The 14,379-nt window shown below is 62.6% G+C and overlaps 1 protein-coding gene across 1 annotated transcript in view; it reads left to right on the top strand.

Annotated features, from left to right (window-relative positions):
* The window catches only part of COL20A1 (collagen type XX alpha 1 chain), a 31,444-nt gene extending 24,935 nt beyond the window's left edge, over window positions 1-6,509 (top strand). The window contains exons 25-37 of the mRNA XM_042930055.1: window positions 22-99; window positions 695-781; window positions 1,453-1,506; window positions 2,609-2,704; window positions 2,785-2,838; window positions 2,949-3,002; window positions 3,278-3,331; window positions 3,997-4,068; window positions 4,501-4,536; window positions 4,648-4,714; window positions 4,937-5,074; window positions 5,857-5,934; window positions 6,350-6,509. Coding sequence (XP_042785989.1) covers window positions 22-99; window positions 695-781; window positions 1,453-1,506; window positions 2,609-2,704; window positions 2,785-2,838; window positions 2,949-3,002; window positions 3,278-3,331; window positions 3,997-4,068; window positions 4,501-4,536; window positions 4,648-4,714; window positions 4,937-5,074; window positions 5,857-5,934; window positions 6,350-6,375 — 894 coding nt within the window. The 3' untranslated portion in view covers window positions 6,376-6,509. The remainder of the gene's footprint in view (window positions 1-21; window positions 100-694; window positions 782-1,452; window positions 1,507-2,608; window positions 2,705-2,784; window positions 2,839-2,948; window positions 3,003-3,277; window positions 3,332-3,996; window positions 4,069-4,500; window positions 4,537-4,647; window positions 4,715-4,936; window positions 5,075-5,856; window positions 5,935-6,349) is intronic.
* Window positions 6,510-14,379: the final 7,870 nt, after the last annotated feature.

Below are 14,379 nucleotides of genomic sequence, written 5' to 3'. Positions count from 1 at the left end.
TGACCCTGCTTTGCATTATAGTTCCAGCTCCAGATGCTGCAGATCGTGTGCAATGACTCCTGGGCGGAGGAAGACATGTGCTGCGAGCTCCCTGCGTCGGTAGGTGGGACAGTGCCTGCCAAGGGCGCAGAGTCTGGGGGTAGAGAGGAGGCGCACCAGCACGGCACCGGGAGAAAGCAGGGCAGCCTTCCTGGAGGAGGTGGCCTCTGGTCAGAGCCAGAGCCCCGGGCAGCTGAATGCAAGAGACCCTGGAGGCCAAGGCAGGCTGGAGTGCGTCAGGAAGCTGCCAGCTGCAGGGGTGGCCACTGCTGTGTACTCGGGGGCCACTTCCCTTCTCTGTGGGCGCAGTTGGGGTGTAGACAGCTGGCCAGGAAGGAAGGGGCTCATCCAGCAAAGCCAGAGGGACTGCCAGAGACTCGGGCAGCCTCCGCACCATGAAGATGTGGGCAGGGCTCCTCACGCTGTACCCACACGGGGCTTGGGCATGCTGGGGATTGGGAGGGACTGGGAGAGGGCCCGTGCAGGGCAGCCGGCAGCGGGGGTTGGGGGGGGGGAGGGCACCGGGGACCAGCTCCCCGCCCCTCACTCCCAGCCTCCCCGGCGTCCTGGAACCCAGCTGTCTGGCTGTCCGAGCTCTAGGTCAGACAGGAACAGGTGGGGGTCCACTTAATGAGTGGGGTCTCCTTCCTCCCAGAAGGATGGAGAGAGCTGCCCTGCCTTCTCTTCCTCTTGTGCCTGTTCCTCGCAGACCCCGGGGCCCCCGGGGCCCCAGGGACCTCCGGTGAGTCCATCATCGGCTCCCCGGGTGACCTGGGCTCCTGGCAAAGCCCGCTGCCCCCTCACTCACACCGCCGAGCAGCCGAGCCAGCCTGCGCAAAGATGGGATGTTCTCACGAGCCCCCCAGCGGCCCCACCCCCCTGCCTCGTGAGACCCCTCCCAGCCAGCCTCTCCTTCCCTCCGCTTCCCTCCCCTGAGCCAACCCTGTGGGGCGGGGGGGGGGGGCCAGTCGGCCCAGTCAGTCTGCGGCACTGTGCTGGTGGTGGCCGGTGGGTGCGATGTGGCCCGGCAGTGAGTCGCAGCCATGTGGGCGGCCTCCGTCCCAGGTGCTCCGGCTGTGGGACACCACCGTGGGGCGGGGCCCGCACCCCTGCCAGCCCCGAGGCTCCGGGGCCCGTGTGGCGGGAGCGTCGCTCAAGCGCAGGGCTCTGGCCTGGCCGTCCGCGGACCGCACCGGGCAGGGGCCGCAATTTGAACGGAGACCCGCCAGAACTGGTCTGGTGTACCCGGCAGCTGTGGGCGGTGGGGGGCGGCGGGGAGGGCGGGCTAGGCCTGGCCCTGGAAGACCCCTCCCCTCCCCCACCTGAACTGGGGGACTGTAGTCCCCGGGGGGCAGCGCAGCGGGGCCCTCGGGTGGGCGCCGCGGAAGCTCAGCCCGGTCTGTGTCCTGGTAGGGCCTCCCCGGAAGGAACGGAGTCCCAGGAGAACCGGGCTTCCCAGGCCCCAGGGTGAGTTGTGGGGGGTCCTGTGGGGCCGGAGGGTGGGGCCCCACAGCCAGAAGCAAAGTGCCCTCCCCAGTGAGGGGCCCGTTTCCCACCCCCGACCCCAGAAATCGCGACGTCATTGACCTTGAGCAACCTGACAGGTGAAGTGCGTTGGCAGTTCTCCTACAGGAGCTCCAACACCCTGTGGGAGTTGCTGGAACTTGCTGGAGTTTTCCCCTTGACAAATGTCCTTGGAACCCTTGCCGCTGGGTTATTTTTCGTATTAATTCTTGGGAGCACTCGACAGATTATGGACGTTAGCCACATGTCTGTGATCTGCGTTGTGACCGGTTTGCCCCCCGCTGGTGTGGAGCTCGCGCGGGGACAGATAGATTTTGTTGTGTGACAGTCACCTCTGGGTGTTCCTATTTATTAGGAGATTTAGAAAATCAAGGGTGGATATTAAGATCTGGTGCTGCCTCAGCTGGACACAGCCAAATAATTCTTTCTCCTGGAGCTCTTAGTTTGGCGAATGATTTTAGCGCATTCCTGACACTGAACTCTTCCTGTACCCGTTAAACCGCGTACTTGTCACCCGTTCGTGTGCTGCAGGGTTCTGTTTGCTGACGTTTTACTTAGGATTTTCTCATTGATATTCAGACATGAGAATGTCTGCAGTTTTCTTTAGGGAGTTTGGTACACTTATATGCTAAATTCACAAAAATTCTTTGAAAGCATTGATTTTGCCCTGGAATCTCAAACGGTGGAAAGAGAGTCTGTCCCTGGCCCTTAGGGATCCCGTGGCACACTCCAGAGAGGACAGAGCCTAGTGCTGGGGCGTCAGAGCTCTGACTGGCCTGTCCAGGTCGGCTCTGCCACAGGGCTTTCTGTACCCCTCCCGGTCAGGAAGGCAGAACGGGGTCACTGGCTCTGTGACCCGGAGAAGTGGCCGGGGTCAGTCCCCGGCTGTCGAGCAGGTCCCAGCAGGACCCCTCCCGGGGTGGGCAGTGAGGGGAGGGCGTCTCTGTAGGGCTGGGTCTGGCTGCCACGGTCAGCTGGAGGGCCAGGGGGGCCACTGAGGGCAGGGTGGAGGCCTTCTTAGCCCCTCCCTCGCCTGTGTCTGCAGGGAGAGCCCGGGCCACCTGGACAGACGGGACCTGAGGGTCCTGGGGGTCAGCAGGGGTCGCCAGGGACCCAGGGCCGAACCGTGCAGGGGCCTGTGGTAGGTGCTGTCTCCCCTCCCCCTCCCCCCGGCTGCCTCCCCCGCTCCTCTGGGACAGACTGAGTCCCTTTCCTCTCCAGGGTCCGCCAGGGGTCAAAGGAGAGAAGGGGGACCACGGAGCCCCGGGTTTGCAGGTAGTGGGATCAGACGCTGCTCTGAGTGTGTGGGCAGGGAGGGCACGGGCTGGGGACCTGGGTCTCCGGGATGGGGCCTCAGCCTGGCCAGCTGTCTCTGTTCCTTCTAGGGCCATCCTGGTCACCAGGGCCCTCCCGGGAAGGTCGGCCTCCAGGGACCTAAGGTGGGAGAGAAGCCTGTGGTGGGGTGGGGCGGGGGGGGCGGTGGATCTCAGATAGAGACTGTGGGTGCAGGGGCCTCCCCAGCAGGGAGGGGAGGGTGGTCACTGCCAGGGGCCGGGGGCAGGCCCTGAGCTTGGCTGGCCTTGCCCCCCGCTCAGAGGTGTGGGTCCCTGGGTGCTGGGTTCTGTCTGTGGGGGTGACGTGGGCCACCGCGGGAGGGGCGTGTGGGGGCACCAGGCCGCCCTCTGCCCTAGCCCGCCCTGTCCTCTTTCTTCAGGGAATGAGGGGTCTGGAGGGGAGTGCTGGCCTGCCTGGACCTCCGGGCCCGAGGGTAGGTCCTCCTGAGAGGCTCCCCCCACTTCCTAGGGCCGATCAGGTCAGAGCCTGCCCTGTGGCTGCAGCCCCTTCCCCCGCAGGTGACCTGGGGACGCCTCTCTCTCCTGGGCTGTTACCTGGTGGGGCTCCGCAGGGCGCGCGAGTGCCCAGGGGTGGCTCCAAGCGAGGGTCTTCCTCACCTCCGCTGGGCAGGTCGGAAACGCCACGTTAGCATGGCCCCAGTCACCCTCGGTCCGTGTGGCAGGAAAGTGCCTGGGCTCCAGGGTAGACCGAGGCAGGGTGGACGCGTGAGGCTGGCGGCGGGGAAATGACCGGGGCCGTCTTCTCCTTCTCCGCGGCCTCGCTCAGAGGCACCTCCCCTCCCCAGCCTGTGGTTCCGGGGTCTGTGCTGGGCTCAGTGCCGGGGAGCTGTCCCTGGGGTGGGGGGCGACAGTGGTCATACTCGGGACGGCCAGTGCCAAGTGGGGTGGGGTGGGAGGGCCTCTGCCCTGGGTACCTGGCCTGGACAAGCTCTGAGGCAGGTGAGGAGGCCCGGCCTGGCCTGCAGGGGGCAGGGACCCAGTCCTCAGGGAGCCAAGGCTGGAGGGAGGAGGACCCACGTCCTCCGGGTCGGGGGGGGGGGGGGGGGGGGCCACGGCCACACCCTCTGCACCCCTGCAGGGCTTCCAGGGCACGGTGGGGGCCAGGGGCTCCGGAGGGCAGAGAGGACTCCCGGGGCCTGTGGGGCTCACGGTAAGTCCCCTTCCCACCTACCGGCCAGCCACTCAGCAAAGATGGGAGGCGGGGGAGCAAATTTGGGTAAATGCCTCCTTCCCGCCCAGTCAGGGCCACTTTGGGAGCTTGGGTTTGGAACTGATCTGCAGCAGAGGGAGCCCGAGATGGGACCGGCCAGGGAACAGGGCGGGCCTGGGGGCCCCAGGGTGTGGGGCAGGCCTGGTCCCACAGCTAGGCAAGGGCTCAGCTGGGAGGTGGAGGAAGGCAGGCCCCGGGCAGGCCCAGCTGGCGTCCGGGCCCGTGTCCCAGCTGCGGGGGACTCTGCGTTGCCAGCTCCCTAGAGTCGGGAGCAGCGGCCCCCAGCATGCAGCCCTCACCCGGCCCGGGACAGGGTCCAGGCGGGTTGACTTCTCTGTGCTGACCCGCTTTTCTCCTCTTCCTCTATTTCAGGGGCTGCCGGGGCCCAAAGGGGAGCGAGGAGAGAAGGTGAGTGAGGCCCCTGTCCAGGGTCCAGGTGCTTCCTGGGGGGTGTGTGGGAGGCACCGCCCCTGTGCCACTGGGCACAGCACTTGGCCACATGGCCCATCTGCCCTGCAGGGGGAGCCGCAGTCCCTGGCCACCATCTACCAGCTCGTGAACCAGGCCTGCGAGTCTGCCATCCAGAGTGAGTGGTGCGGCCTCCTCGTGAGGGTGCCAGAGCCCCCCACCCCCACCCCCGTGCGGCCTCTGTCTCACCCCAGCCGGGCCGAAAGGGACCGCGGGCACCCGTCACTAGCCTGATGCAGCCCTTCTCCTCGGCCATGCCCCAGTGAATCCGGGGGAAGGAGCGGGGAGTCCCCCTGTCCCACGCCCCGCCCTGCTGTCACCCCTCCACCCCTATCCCCAGCTCACGTGCTGAAGTTCCACCATGAGAGCGCCAGGGCCCCCAGGCCCATCTTGCAGGCCCTCGGACACCCCAGCTCTCACGGTGAGGCCTGGCTCCCTGGAAGAGGAGGACGAGACGGCCCCCACCCTGAGGACGGAGGTACTGGCCCCCTTGCGGGGGGTGTGGGGGCAACTGCAGCTCCCTCCCAGTCCCCGGCTGGGAGTTCCGTGTGGCCCCGGCATCCCCTGCACCCTCCCTGGGCCGGGGTGCGGAGGCAGGGCCCCTGAGCCCACACAGAGGTTGCTAAGGCAGGACTGGACGCGGCCTGGTTTCCCCGGGGTCCTCAGAGGGCCCCCTTTCCCTTCCTACCGGGAAGCCCAAGATTAGGGCCACCTCCTGCCCTGCCGTCCCCTCCCTCCTGTCCTTCCCACGTGCTCTCTCTCTCCTTGCTCTGATGCAGCAGGAGGCTTGGTCTAATGACCTTGTCACGCGTTCGTCCATCCGACTGGGGCCGTGGCGCCGGTCACGGCTCAGGTGCCGAGATGGATGGGAGGCTGATCAGGGGAGACAGAGCTCGTGGGCCTGGATGGGGTGGGGCTGTGGTGCCGCCCCATGGGCAGGACCGCGGGGTCCTGCTTCACCCCCTGGGCTGGGCGTTGGGAGGGGAGAGGGGCTCCCCTGCGGGAAGCCCTGCCCCCCACGGTCCGTCAGAGTGCCCCAGACACTGCCTTTGGCATAAATACCCTTCTTTGTACCCAGCCTCGTGGACAAGGCTGCAAGTGCTGTCACGAGGCCCCCCCTCAGTTAACCTTGGCCACTGACCCAACAACACGTGCCTGCTTGGGGTCGGGTGCCCACCTCCCCTCGGTCAGAACAGGGTCCCTGAGAAGGGAGACCGTTACCATACGCACCCCGGTTCCAGCACACCCCCTTCCGCTCAGGTGAGCCCGGAGCCCTTGGTCAGAGGAGCAGCCCTCGGCTGAAAGGGAGTGAGCCTCCCGGACCCCTGGGGGGAACAGGTGAGCCCCCCACCTTCGGGGAGGAGGAGCTCCCGGGGGGCTGCTGGGAGGCGGGGGTGCAGCACGGACAGATGGCTCAGGAGCTGGTGAAGCGGCTTGGGATAGAACACGAGTGGGGGTTCCTGGGCCTTGGGGGGCCCAGCAGACCTGGAGACACGTCAGGGGGAGCCAGGAGAGCCCAGGGAGGCCCGAGTCAGGGGTTAGCAGGGCAGGAGGGTGGATCGGGTGGGCGAAAGGATCAGGGCCGGGGGCACCTGGCAGCAGCATCCTGGGGAAAGGTTCGTGCCCGGGGCTCGTGGCCCAGCTGGAGGCACGGGGACCCTGGGGGCTTGGGTCCTCGGTGCCAGGTGGGCGGGGCTGCTGCCGTCCGGCTGGCTGCCGCCTCCCTCAGACTGTTCACCCTCTCTCCTGCCAGGACGGCCCCCGTGCTGCCCAGAGTGACCCTGCCCCTCCCTGGACCCTGCAGGAGCAGCCTGGAAAGCGAGTCCCGGGAGGGGCCTGGAGGCAGAAGGTGGGGGTGGGGGGCCTTCCCTCTGTACTGTTTCCACACTCAGATAAAGTACAGCGTGCTCAGCAAGGGAGTGGCCTGCTCACTGCAGGGAGGGGCGTCCCTGGGACCCGGAGTCCGTCCCTGCCCAGTCGAGTCCAAGTCGCCCCACCCCCACCCTCAGAGAGACAAGCCGGCATCCTTCCGTGGCTTGAGGGACCCCCCCCCCCTGCCGCCCCGCCGCCCCTGCAGCCTCCTGTGACCTTGTGACTCAGTGCCCCGGCACCCCCACAGTTCAGGCCCTGCCCAGGACGTGGTTTCTCAGCCGCATTGAGTGACCCGGGGGGGCTTGGAGATCGGTGCCCAACCCCCTGTCAAACACTCGCTGATGTGACCTTCCCGGGCCGGTGTCAGGGGGCTCCTCTCTCCCTAGTAGCATCCCCTCAGTAACGACATAGCGTCCGGCTCGCCTCCCATGCGCTTGAGTCCCTGGGGACCCTGACCTGCTGGCCCCGTGCCTTGTCACTGCCAGCACCCCCCTTCTCCAGCCCACCAGCCTGGACACCACCCTGGCCGCCCCTGACCCTTACTTACCTGGAAACCTCACCTGCTGTGGCCTATAAACACCACGTCATTTTCTAAACTGGGAAGAATTTGGGGCGGGCCTCCTTCAGACGCGGAGGCCAACATAAGCTTCCGAGGTGACATTTGCGCAGAGACAGGAACAAAGTGGGGAGTGGAAGATGGGAGAAGGTTCCAGCAGGGGCACAGCACGTGGGGGGCCTGAACCCACAGCACCACCCAGAAACGGCAGGAGGCTACACAGGACGGAGCGGCCGGGACAGAGACAGCTGAGCCCGGGGCCAGGAGCAAGTTCGGCTCTGACAGACCCGGGGGACGGCACGGGGAGGGGGGTGGGGGGGTGGGGGAGGGGTGTGTGGTCTGGACTCAGGAGCGGGTCACCAGGGCTTCTGAGCAAGGAACTGATGGGACCCGCAGTCTGTTCTGTTATACATGATCTGTGGGTAAGAACTCAGGGAGCCCCGTGGGGTCAGGGCCTCATCGTTGCGAGCTGAGACGGAGGTGACGAGAGCAGGCGGGAGGCCGAGCCTGGGAGGAGGGGCGGTGGCGGAGCGACTGCGGGAGGCATCTGGGGCGGGAGCCCACCGGAGAGGGGTGCTGGGTCCGGTCTCAGGCGGGCAGCGTGTCGGCCACCATCTCAGTGTGAGCGGAAGCCTTGGGGCTGGCTCCCTGGGCTGCAGGCAGGCTTGGCCCAGGAGCGGCACGGTCAGAGAAGGGACCGGGGGAGACGCCCGCTCTGGACCGTCTGCTCAAGGAGGCGGGGTGCAGCCGGGACACGAGAGCCCAGGCGGGGGAGCAGGCACCAGCTCACCCCCCCCGTCCCCAACCTTCGACGTCCCGGCCCAGCGGGCTGGGGAGAGCGCAACCCTGCCGCCCGCCCTCCCCGGCCCTGCCTCCGGTGTGGCTGACCGTGCGGGTCTGTGGGAGCCCACCGCAGCACCCCCAATCCCTCCACACGTGCGTGTCCGGATGAACGCGCCGCACACGTGCTCACGTGCGGCACGACTCTCGGGTCCAGGAGACAAGTAACAGGGAAAACGACATCGGAGGGACAGGGCCACGCCCCGGGGAGACCGTGCCGCGCCCACCAGACCAACAAGGACCGACAAGGATGTCCTCTTGGGCCCATTAACCTAAAACTCCCAAGTTCAAAGAGGGAAGGATTGATGTAACGACACGAAGCCAGAATCAGTAAGTAGAAAGGACAGACAGCCGGAAACACGGCATGGAGGTTGCAAAAGGAGAAGTATCAGCGAGGCGGGCGGGCGGGCGGTTACGGACACGCGCCGAAGCCGGGCTGCAGGGTCAGCTTGAAGACGTCTCCCCTCAGGCTCAGAAAAGGATGAAACAGAGAATTCGAGTGTTGGCATCCACGTGGGGGGTGGGGGGGTGGTCCAAGTGGGAAGAGGTGGGAAGCGAGGACTGGCGAATGTTCAAATAGGCAGTTTTTAAAAATTAGAAAATTAGAGAAGATCTCAGACCTCACACTGAAGGGCTCAGAGAGCTGGATGGGATCGATTGTGAAAATACTCCCTTAGACTCTTTAATGCAAAACATGGTGAAGCGAACGGAAATACTTCTTGGAAGAATGAGTCAGCTTGGTGTCCAAGGCGGGAGCATGGTGACCCGAAGTGTTGAGGGAAAGCACTCAAGTGTCACATCCAGTGAATTATCACTGGAATGAATGGGGCAAAAACATGTCCCGAGTCCACAAAGTCTCAGAAGGGGAAACACCTTCCCCCTGAGGGGGGGAGGGAGCCCCCCCAGAAAGGGGAAAATAACCAGAAATTAGATCCAATACACAGGAAAGCCCAGTCCCTGAGACACGTGATGAAGTTCACTGCCGACTGGACAATGAAGCCCTCCACGTGGACAAATTCTGCACTTCTAGATTGTTCCGCTGTGGCTGGTGCGTGGGAGGCCAGGATTCCTGAAGGCAACCAATGCGCTTGCTTTATTCGGAGATGGGCAGCCTGATATCAATTTATTAAACTCTTGGAACATATAAATCTTGGCAGCAGCCATGAGGAGGAAGAAAATAGAACGTGTAACCTTCGAGATTAGCATTTCCTTTATGGGAGGGGATAGAACATGTAAACAGAAGCATTTCCCAGTGTAGCAGAAATTACAATAAATATGAGTGAACTTCCAAACTGTGCTGAGAGGCACGACCCAGCTTTCTGCCTCTAGCCAGCTCGGAGCAGCCAGGGTTGGACTAGAGCACCCGGAAGCCGGGAGAATGTACGAGGTGGTCATTCTGGGCGTTTCCACGGGGAAGGATAGTGTTTTCTGAAAATGGTGCAGAGGCAGCTGGAGATTTGAATCATGAACCACCCTCATCGAATGCCACGTGCAAAAGCTGGCTCGGAAAGTGTGATAAACCGAAACATAAAAGCTAAAACGAAGCTTTCTAGAAGGAAATCTAGAAGTACATACTCAAAACCTCGGGATAGGCACAGATTTCTTAAGCAGGGTCCATAAAGCAATAACCATAGAAGGAAAAAAATAATAAATTGCACTTCATCAAAATTAAAAACTTTTCTTCAAAAGACACCATTAAGGAAATGAAAATTGTAGTCACAGATGGGAAAGAAATATTAACAACTCATTAAAAGAAGGCGATGTGTAATGAGAAAAGATTTCAACACTTCACTAAGCAAGACACACGGGCGGTCAGTGAATCCACGACACGGCGCTCAGCAGCCCTGGTCTTCAGAGACGAGAAAGCCACTCATGCAGTGCAACCCACACCCGGTGTCTCTGAGGCTGTTGCAGGGGTGCGAGGCCACATGGCTGGGAAGCTTCTGGAAACACCTCCTGGGGCCTTCCGGGGCCCCGAAGTTCTAGTAGGTATTTGCGCCAGAGAAATGAAAACATGTCCACACAAAGACGCGTGTGCGTGCGCGCACGGGAAGCAGCATGATCCGTCATAGCTCCAAACAGGAAACAATCCAAGCGTCCATCAATGAATAAACAAATGGCGGAGTATTCACAGACACAAGCAAATCACACACGTACTACCGGGGATGAACGGCAAAGCCCGCTGAAGCAAACAGGCTGTGCACAAAGGAGAGTCCTCCATTTACGTGAGGTTCTAGAACACACGAAGGCTCTAGTGCAATGGCGGTCAGGGCAGCGGCTTCCCGGGGAGGCGCAGGGAAGGTAGATGGACGTGTTCCATCCATCCACTTGGGTGGTAGCCATGGGTTGTCCACGTCGTAAACAGCGACAAGAGTCAGGTTAGCGGTTAAAGGTGGAAGCTGAGTGGCTATGTTGTTGTCAGCAAAGGTAGACTTCAAAACACAGAATGGGCCAGAGAGGAAGGGGACGTGACATGAGGCCAAGGGGGCTGCTCACCGGGAGGACACGGCAGCCCTCGACGTGACAGGGCTGCAGAATACAGGAAGCAAACGCTGACCGAGGAGCAGGGGACAGACCCACAGCTGTCCTCAGTGGCACTAACACCCGCACGGGAATCGAGAGAGAAAGCAGACAGAAGACCAGAGCAGACCTCTCCCCTGACCTGACCTGGCCGGCATTGCTAGAACTTTCCCCAGACCACAGCAAGCGACACCTCCCCGTCAAGCACATGTGGAAGGCTGGCCCAAAACAAGTGTCACAAATTTCAGATCAAACCGAGTAGTTCTCTGTCTACAACAGAATTACGTTAGAGACCAGCATTGAAGCTGGTCAAAGGGAGCTGACAAAGGCCAGTGATGGGCATTTTCTGGAAGAGTCGATTAACATTCGATAAGAAACCCACCTCACTACTTAGCTACCGAAATGCAGGGGACGGCACAGGGAGGCACAGCTGTGTCCCCACCAAAGGCACAGATGACAACCCTTGCTGTGGACGGGGCAACCGGGCCCTGATGCAGGGAGGCAAAGTGACACAGCCTGTGGGCCAACCACCTGACCACGGCGGATCCCGCGGGGCACAGAGCGGTCCGTTCCCTGGGTTACAGCCAGTAGAAATGCACAAATGTACCAAAACATGCCCCAAGATGCTCATAGCAGAAATACTAGCTGTCCCAGGGACGCCTGGAGGGCACAGTCGATTAAGCATCCAACTCTTGGTTTTGGCTCAGGTCACGATCTCACAGTCTGAGTTCAAGCCCTGCATCGGGCTCGGCAGGGACAGCATACAGCCTCCTTGGGATTCTCTCTCCCTCCCTCTCTCTTCTCCTCCACTCTGTCTCTCAAAATAAATAAACTTAAAAGAAAGAAAGAAATACTAACAGCCCCAAACTGGAAACAGCCCGAATGCCATCGACTGGGAGACAGATGAATAAAGACCGGTGTATCCTCCCACGGCAACCCACAGAGCAGCCGGGACACGCCGATGGTGGCCGGTGTGGCACGTGGATGGAGTGTGGACTCAGGCTGAGGGAAGGAAGCCGGCACGAGCGCACACTGTGTGATCCCCTCTCCGGGAAATTCCAGAAGAGGCAGGACTAATGGAGGGCTGGGGGCTGGGGGCTGGGGGCCGGCTGTACGGTCAGCCAGAGAAAACAGGTCAAGCTATGCCCTTGTCGCTACACCCGTGCGACAGGCAGATATCCAGACGCGGCGGCAGTTGAGGGATGGGACCCCTGCCAGCCGGGTGGACAGCATCTGGCATGATCTGCGGTAACCCGGCAGGAACCCCACCCCCAACTTACCATTGTTATTCAGATGGAAAGGGAAAACTCTAGAATAAAAAGTCCCAGAGCACAGGACCGTAGGAAAGGTCAGTCACTGATGTGGGGACGCACACTGGGACCACGGGCCCGGCCCGTAAAGGTTCAGGTACTAAGCAGTTTCTGCTTTGTGGGCCACAAGGTCTCCATGGAAACTCCCAGGCCTGCCGCTGCGGGCCACGTGCCACAGGGCGTGTCCACATGCCCTGGCCAGCTTGGTCTGCTGCCCCAGGTGCCGTCGAGGGACTTAGAAACTTGGCGAGAAGGGGGAGGTGCACGGTCGCTTTGGACCTCGCACACGTGCGCGCCCACAGTTCTCTATGCCCCGTCTCAGCTGGTGCAGGTGACCACGTGATGCCACGGAGAGACCAGTGCCGTTGAAAGAAGGATCTGACTCAATTTCCCCAGAGGGCACGCCATGCCCACAGGGCCACCAGGCAGGGTGAGGGGAAGGCCTGGGCCAGGGACCTGCAGTGCAGGGCGCACAGGGCCGCCCTCGTTGCCTGGGACCTGGCCCTGGGTGACTTGGGTGTCACGGCTGGGAGTAGCGGCTCGGAGTGGCCGGTGGTGACGCCTGGCCCCAGGCGGGGGTGGGGGGGGGGTGGGGAGGGAGTGTGGCACACACATGTCCCGCTCCAGGCAAATGTCCACCACCCCCAAAATGGGCTGGCCCTGGGGGGCGTCTGTCCCCAGGCCCCCGAGATGACAAACGTCACAAGATACAGAACATAAGAATGTGGTTAATACGAAGAGAGTTCAGGGCACGGTCCTGTGTGGTCACAGCGGCCTGAGCCATAATCCTCGAAAACGGGAAGGACGGTCTGCTCACAGGTGACGGGCAAGAAAACGCGTTTCCGTTTGCTCGGGTGGAGAACAGCGCTGAGCAGCTCCTTTGCGTTTACTGGCAGCCCCAGGACCACGAGGGGTCTCGGCGATGCCCGTGGACCCCGTGCCGCAGGGCTCCACTCACGACCAGAAGGGGCCCGGTGGGCTTTCCGGGCGACCGTGGCGCCCTCAGTGTGGAGCGGAGTCCCGGGTCCTTGGTGTCTCGTCTGGTAAAACTCCCCGAGGTGAGGGCTGAGATCGTGCACTTTGGTCACATGTGAAATCTGCCTCGATCCAAAAAGCAAAACCCTGGAGGCAAATACGACAAAATAGTGTGTGTCGTCCCTTCATTTGGCGTGAGGGGAACCCGGTACTTAGGTTTTTGTGTGTGATTTTCTGACATTATTTATTGAGTCTCAAGAAAGCACAACAAAGAAACAAAAACAGGGAAGGGAAAGGCAGCGTCTCCGTCCCAGCGGCTCCGCGGTCTCTCCTGATCCAGAAACGAGTGTCCGCGGCTGGGCCAGTGCCAGGGCCCTCCCGCCACCACCGCCGCACATCTGGAGCCGGGTCCGACTCCGTAAGGACTGAGGGGACTACATGTGACATCTGCCTCTTGCGGAAGGCCGCCCGGACGGCCCCCAGCGGGCAGGTGCCTGTCAGAGCCCGGCAGATGGGGCGGGACATTCAGAACCTCGGGTCTCTATCCCGTTCCTGGGAGCGAGGACCTTCCGGCCCCAGTCAGGGTCCGCGTCACAGGCGCCTCACAGAGCGGGTGAGGGTGTGGCTGTGCCCCGGCACCACGGCCGACCGGGACCAGCGACCGGGCCTGGGCGGCGACCAGTCCTCGGACCGGATGCTTGGTCTGTGCTCGGTTCCGAACGTGACTCTTCTCTCCAGGCCGCCAAGTACCTCTGGACCCAGACCTCGCGGGCCAGGCGGGGCTCCAGGCCCAGCTCCTACCTGCCACACGGCACCCCTTTAGTCAGGGGGTCTGGGAGGTACGATTTTGACCATCAACATGAGGAACAGACTCCTTGGCCTCCGGGTGGCCTCTGAATACACTGTCCTCCCCCCCTTCCCCGGTACTCGGGGCCTAAGGGCTCCGGAGAAAGAGGGAGAGCCCAGGGACAGCACGTGCCCCCCCAAGCCCCCCCGGGGAAACGTTTCCCCAGGGTCACGGGGATACTATTGACGTCGCCTTGGGGCGGGGGAGGGGAATGACACCGGGTCCCCCAGCTGTGGCTCCTCGGCTGTGCCGGCCACGGGATGAAAGCCAGGGCTGGGAGGCCTGTGGGGGCCCCTCACATAGGACATTTCTCTGGGACCACACTGCAGAGGGTTCCAGAGTCAGCCCGGGCAAGTTGTCCTCGGGGACCCTCACCATGGCCACCGAGCCTGTGCTTCAGAGAGGGTCTCCCAAGGGGCTGTGTACAGAGGGGACCCACAGGAGGTCAGGGAGAGCCCGGACAGGGACCCCGGACACTGGACACTGCTCCGGGACCTTCACAACTACCCGTGTCCACTGGGAGTCTGCAAATGCTTGCCCAGGACTTCCCAGGACCCCAGGAAGACACATGTCCAGAGTCCCTGGTGCGAAGGGTACCTGTGCCCATGGGGCGCCTGTCATAGCCTCCACCGCACGCTGGCCCAGAACTTGCATTATCACTAATTTACCCAGAATAAAACAAAACAAAGCATCCCTGCTTGGACCCACCCCTGGCAAATGAGATTCCAGAGTCTGCTGCCTGGCCTCTGCGGGGGCCAAGAGAGCCGGCCTGAGGACGCGGGGGGGGTGGGGGGGGCACGCAGATGCCCGGGCCTCCGTGATCCCACAGGGGTGAGGGGAATTGGGGGCTGACGGTGGCGAAA

The sequence above is a fragment of the Panthera leo genome, chromosome A3 (genome assembly GCF_018350215.1).
Source record: "Panthera leo isolate Ple1 chromosome A3, P.leo_Ple1_pat1.1, whole genome shotgun sequence".
In the NCBI taxonomy this organism is placed as follows: Eukaryota; Metazoa; Chordata; class Mammalia; order Carnivora; family Felidae; genus Panthera; species Panthera leo.
The sequence above is the reverse complement of the archived record's forward strand: the minus strand, read 5'-3'. Positions and strand labels throughout refer to the sequence as shown.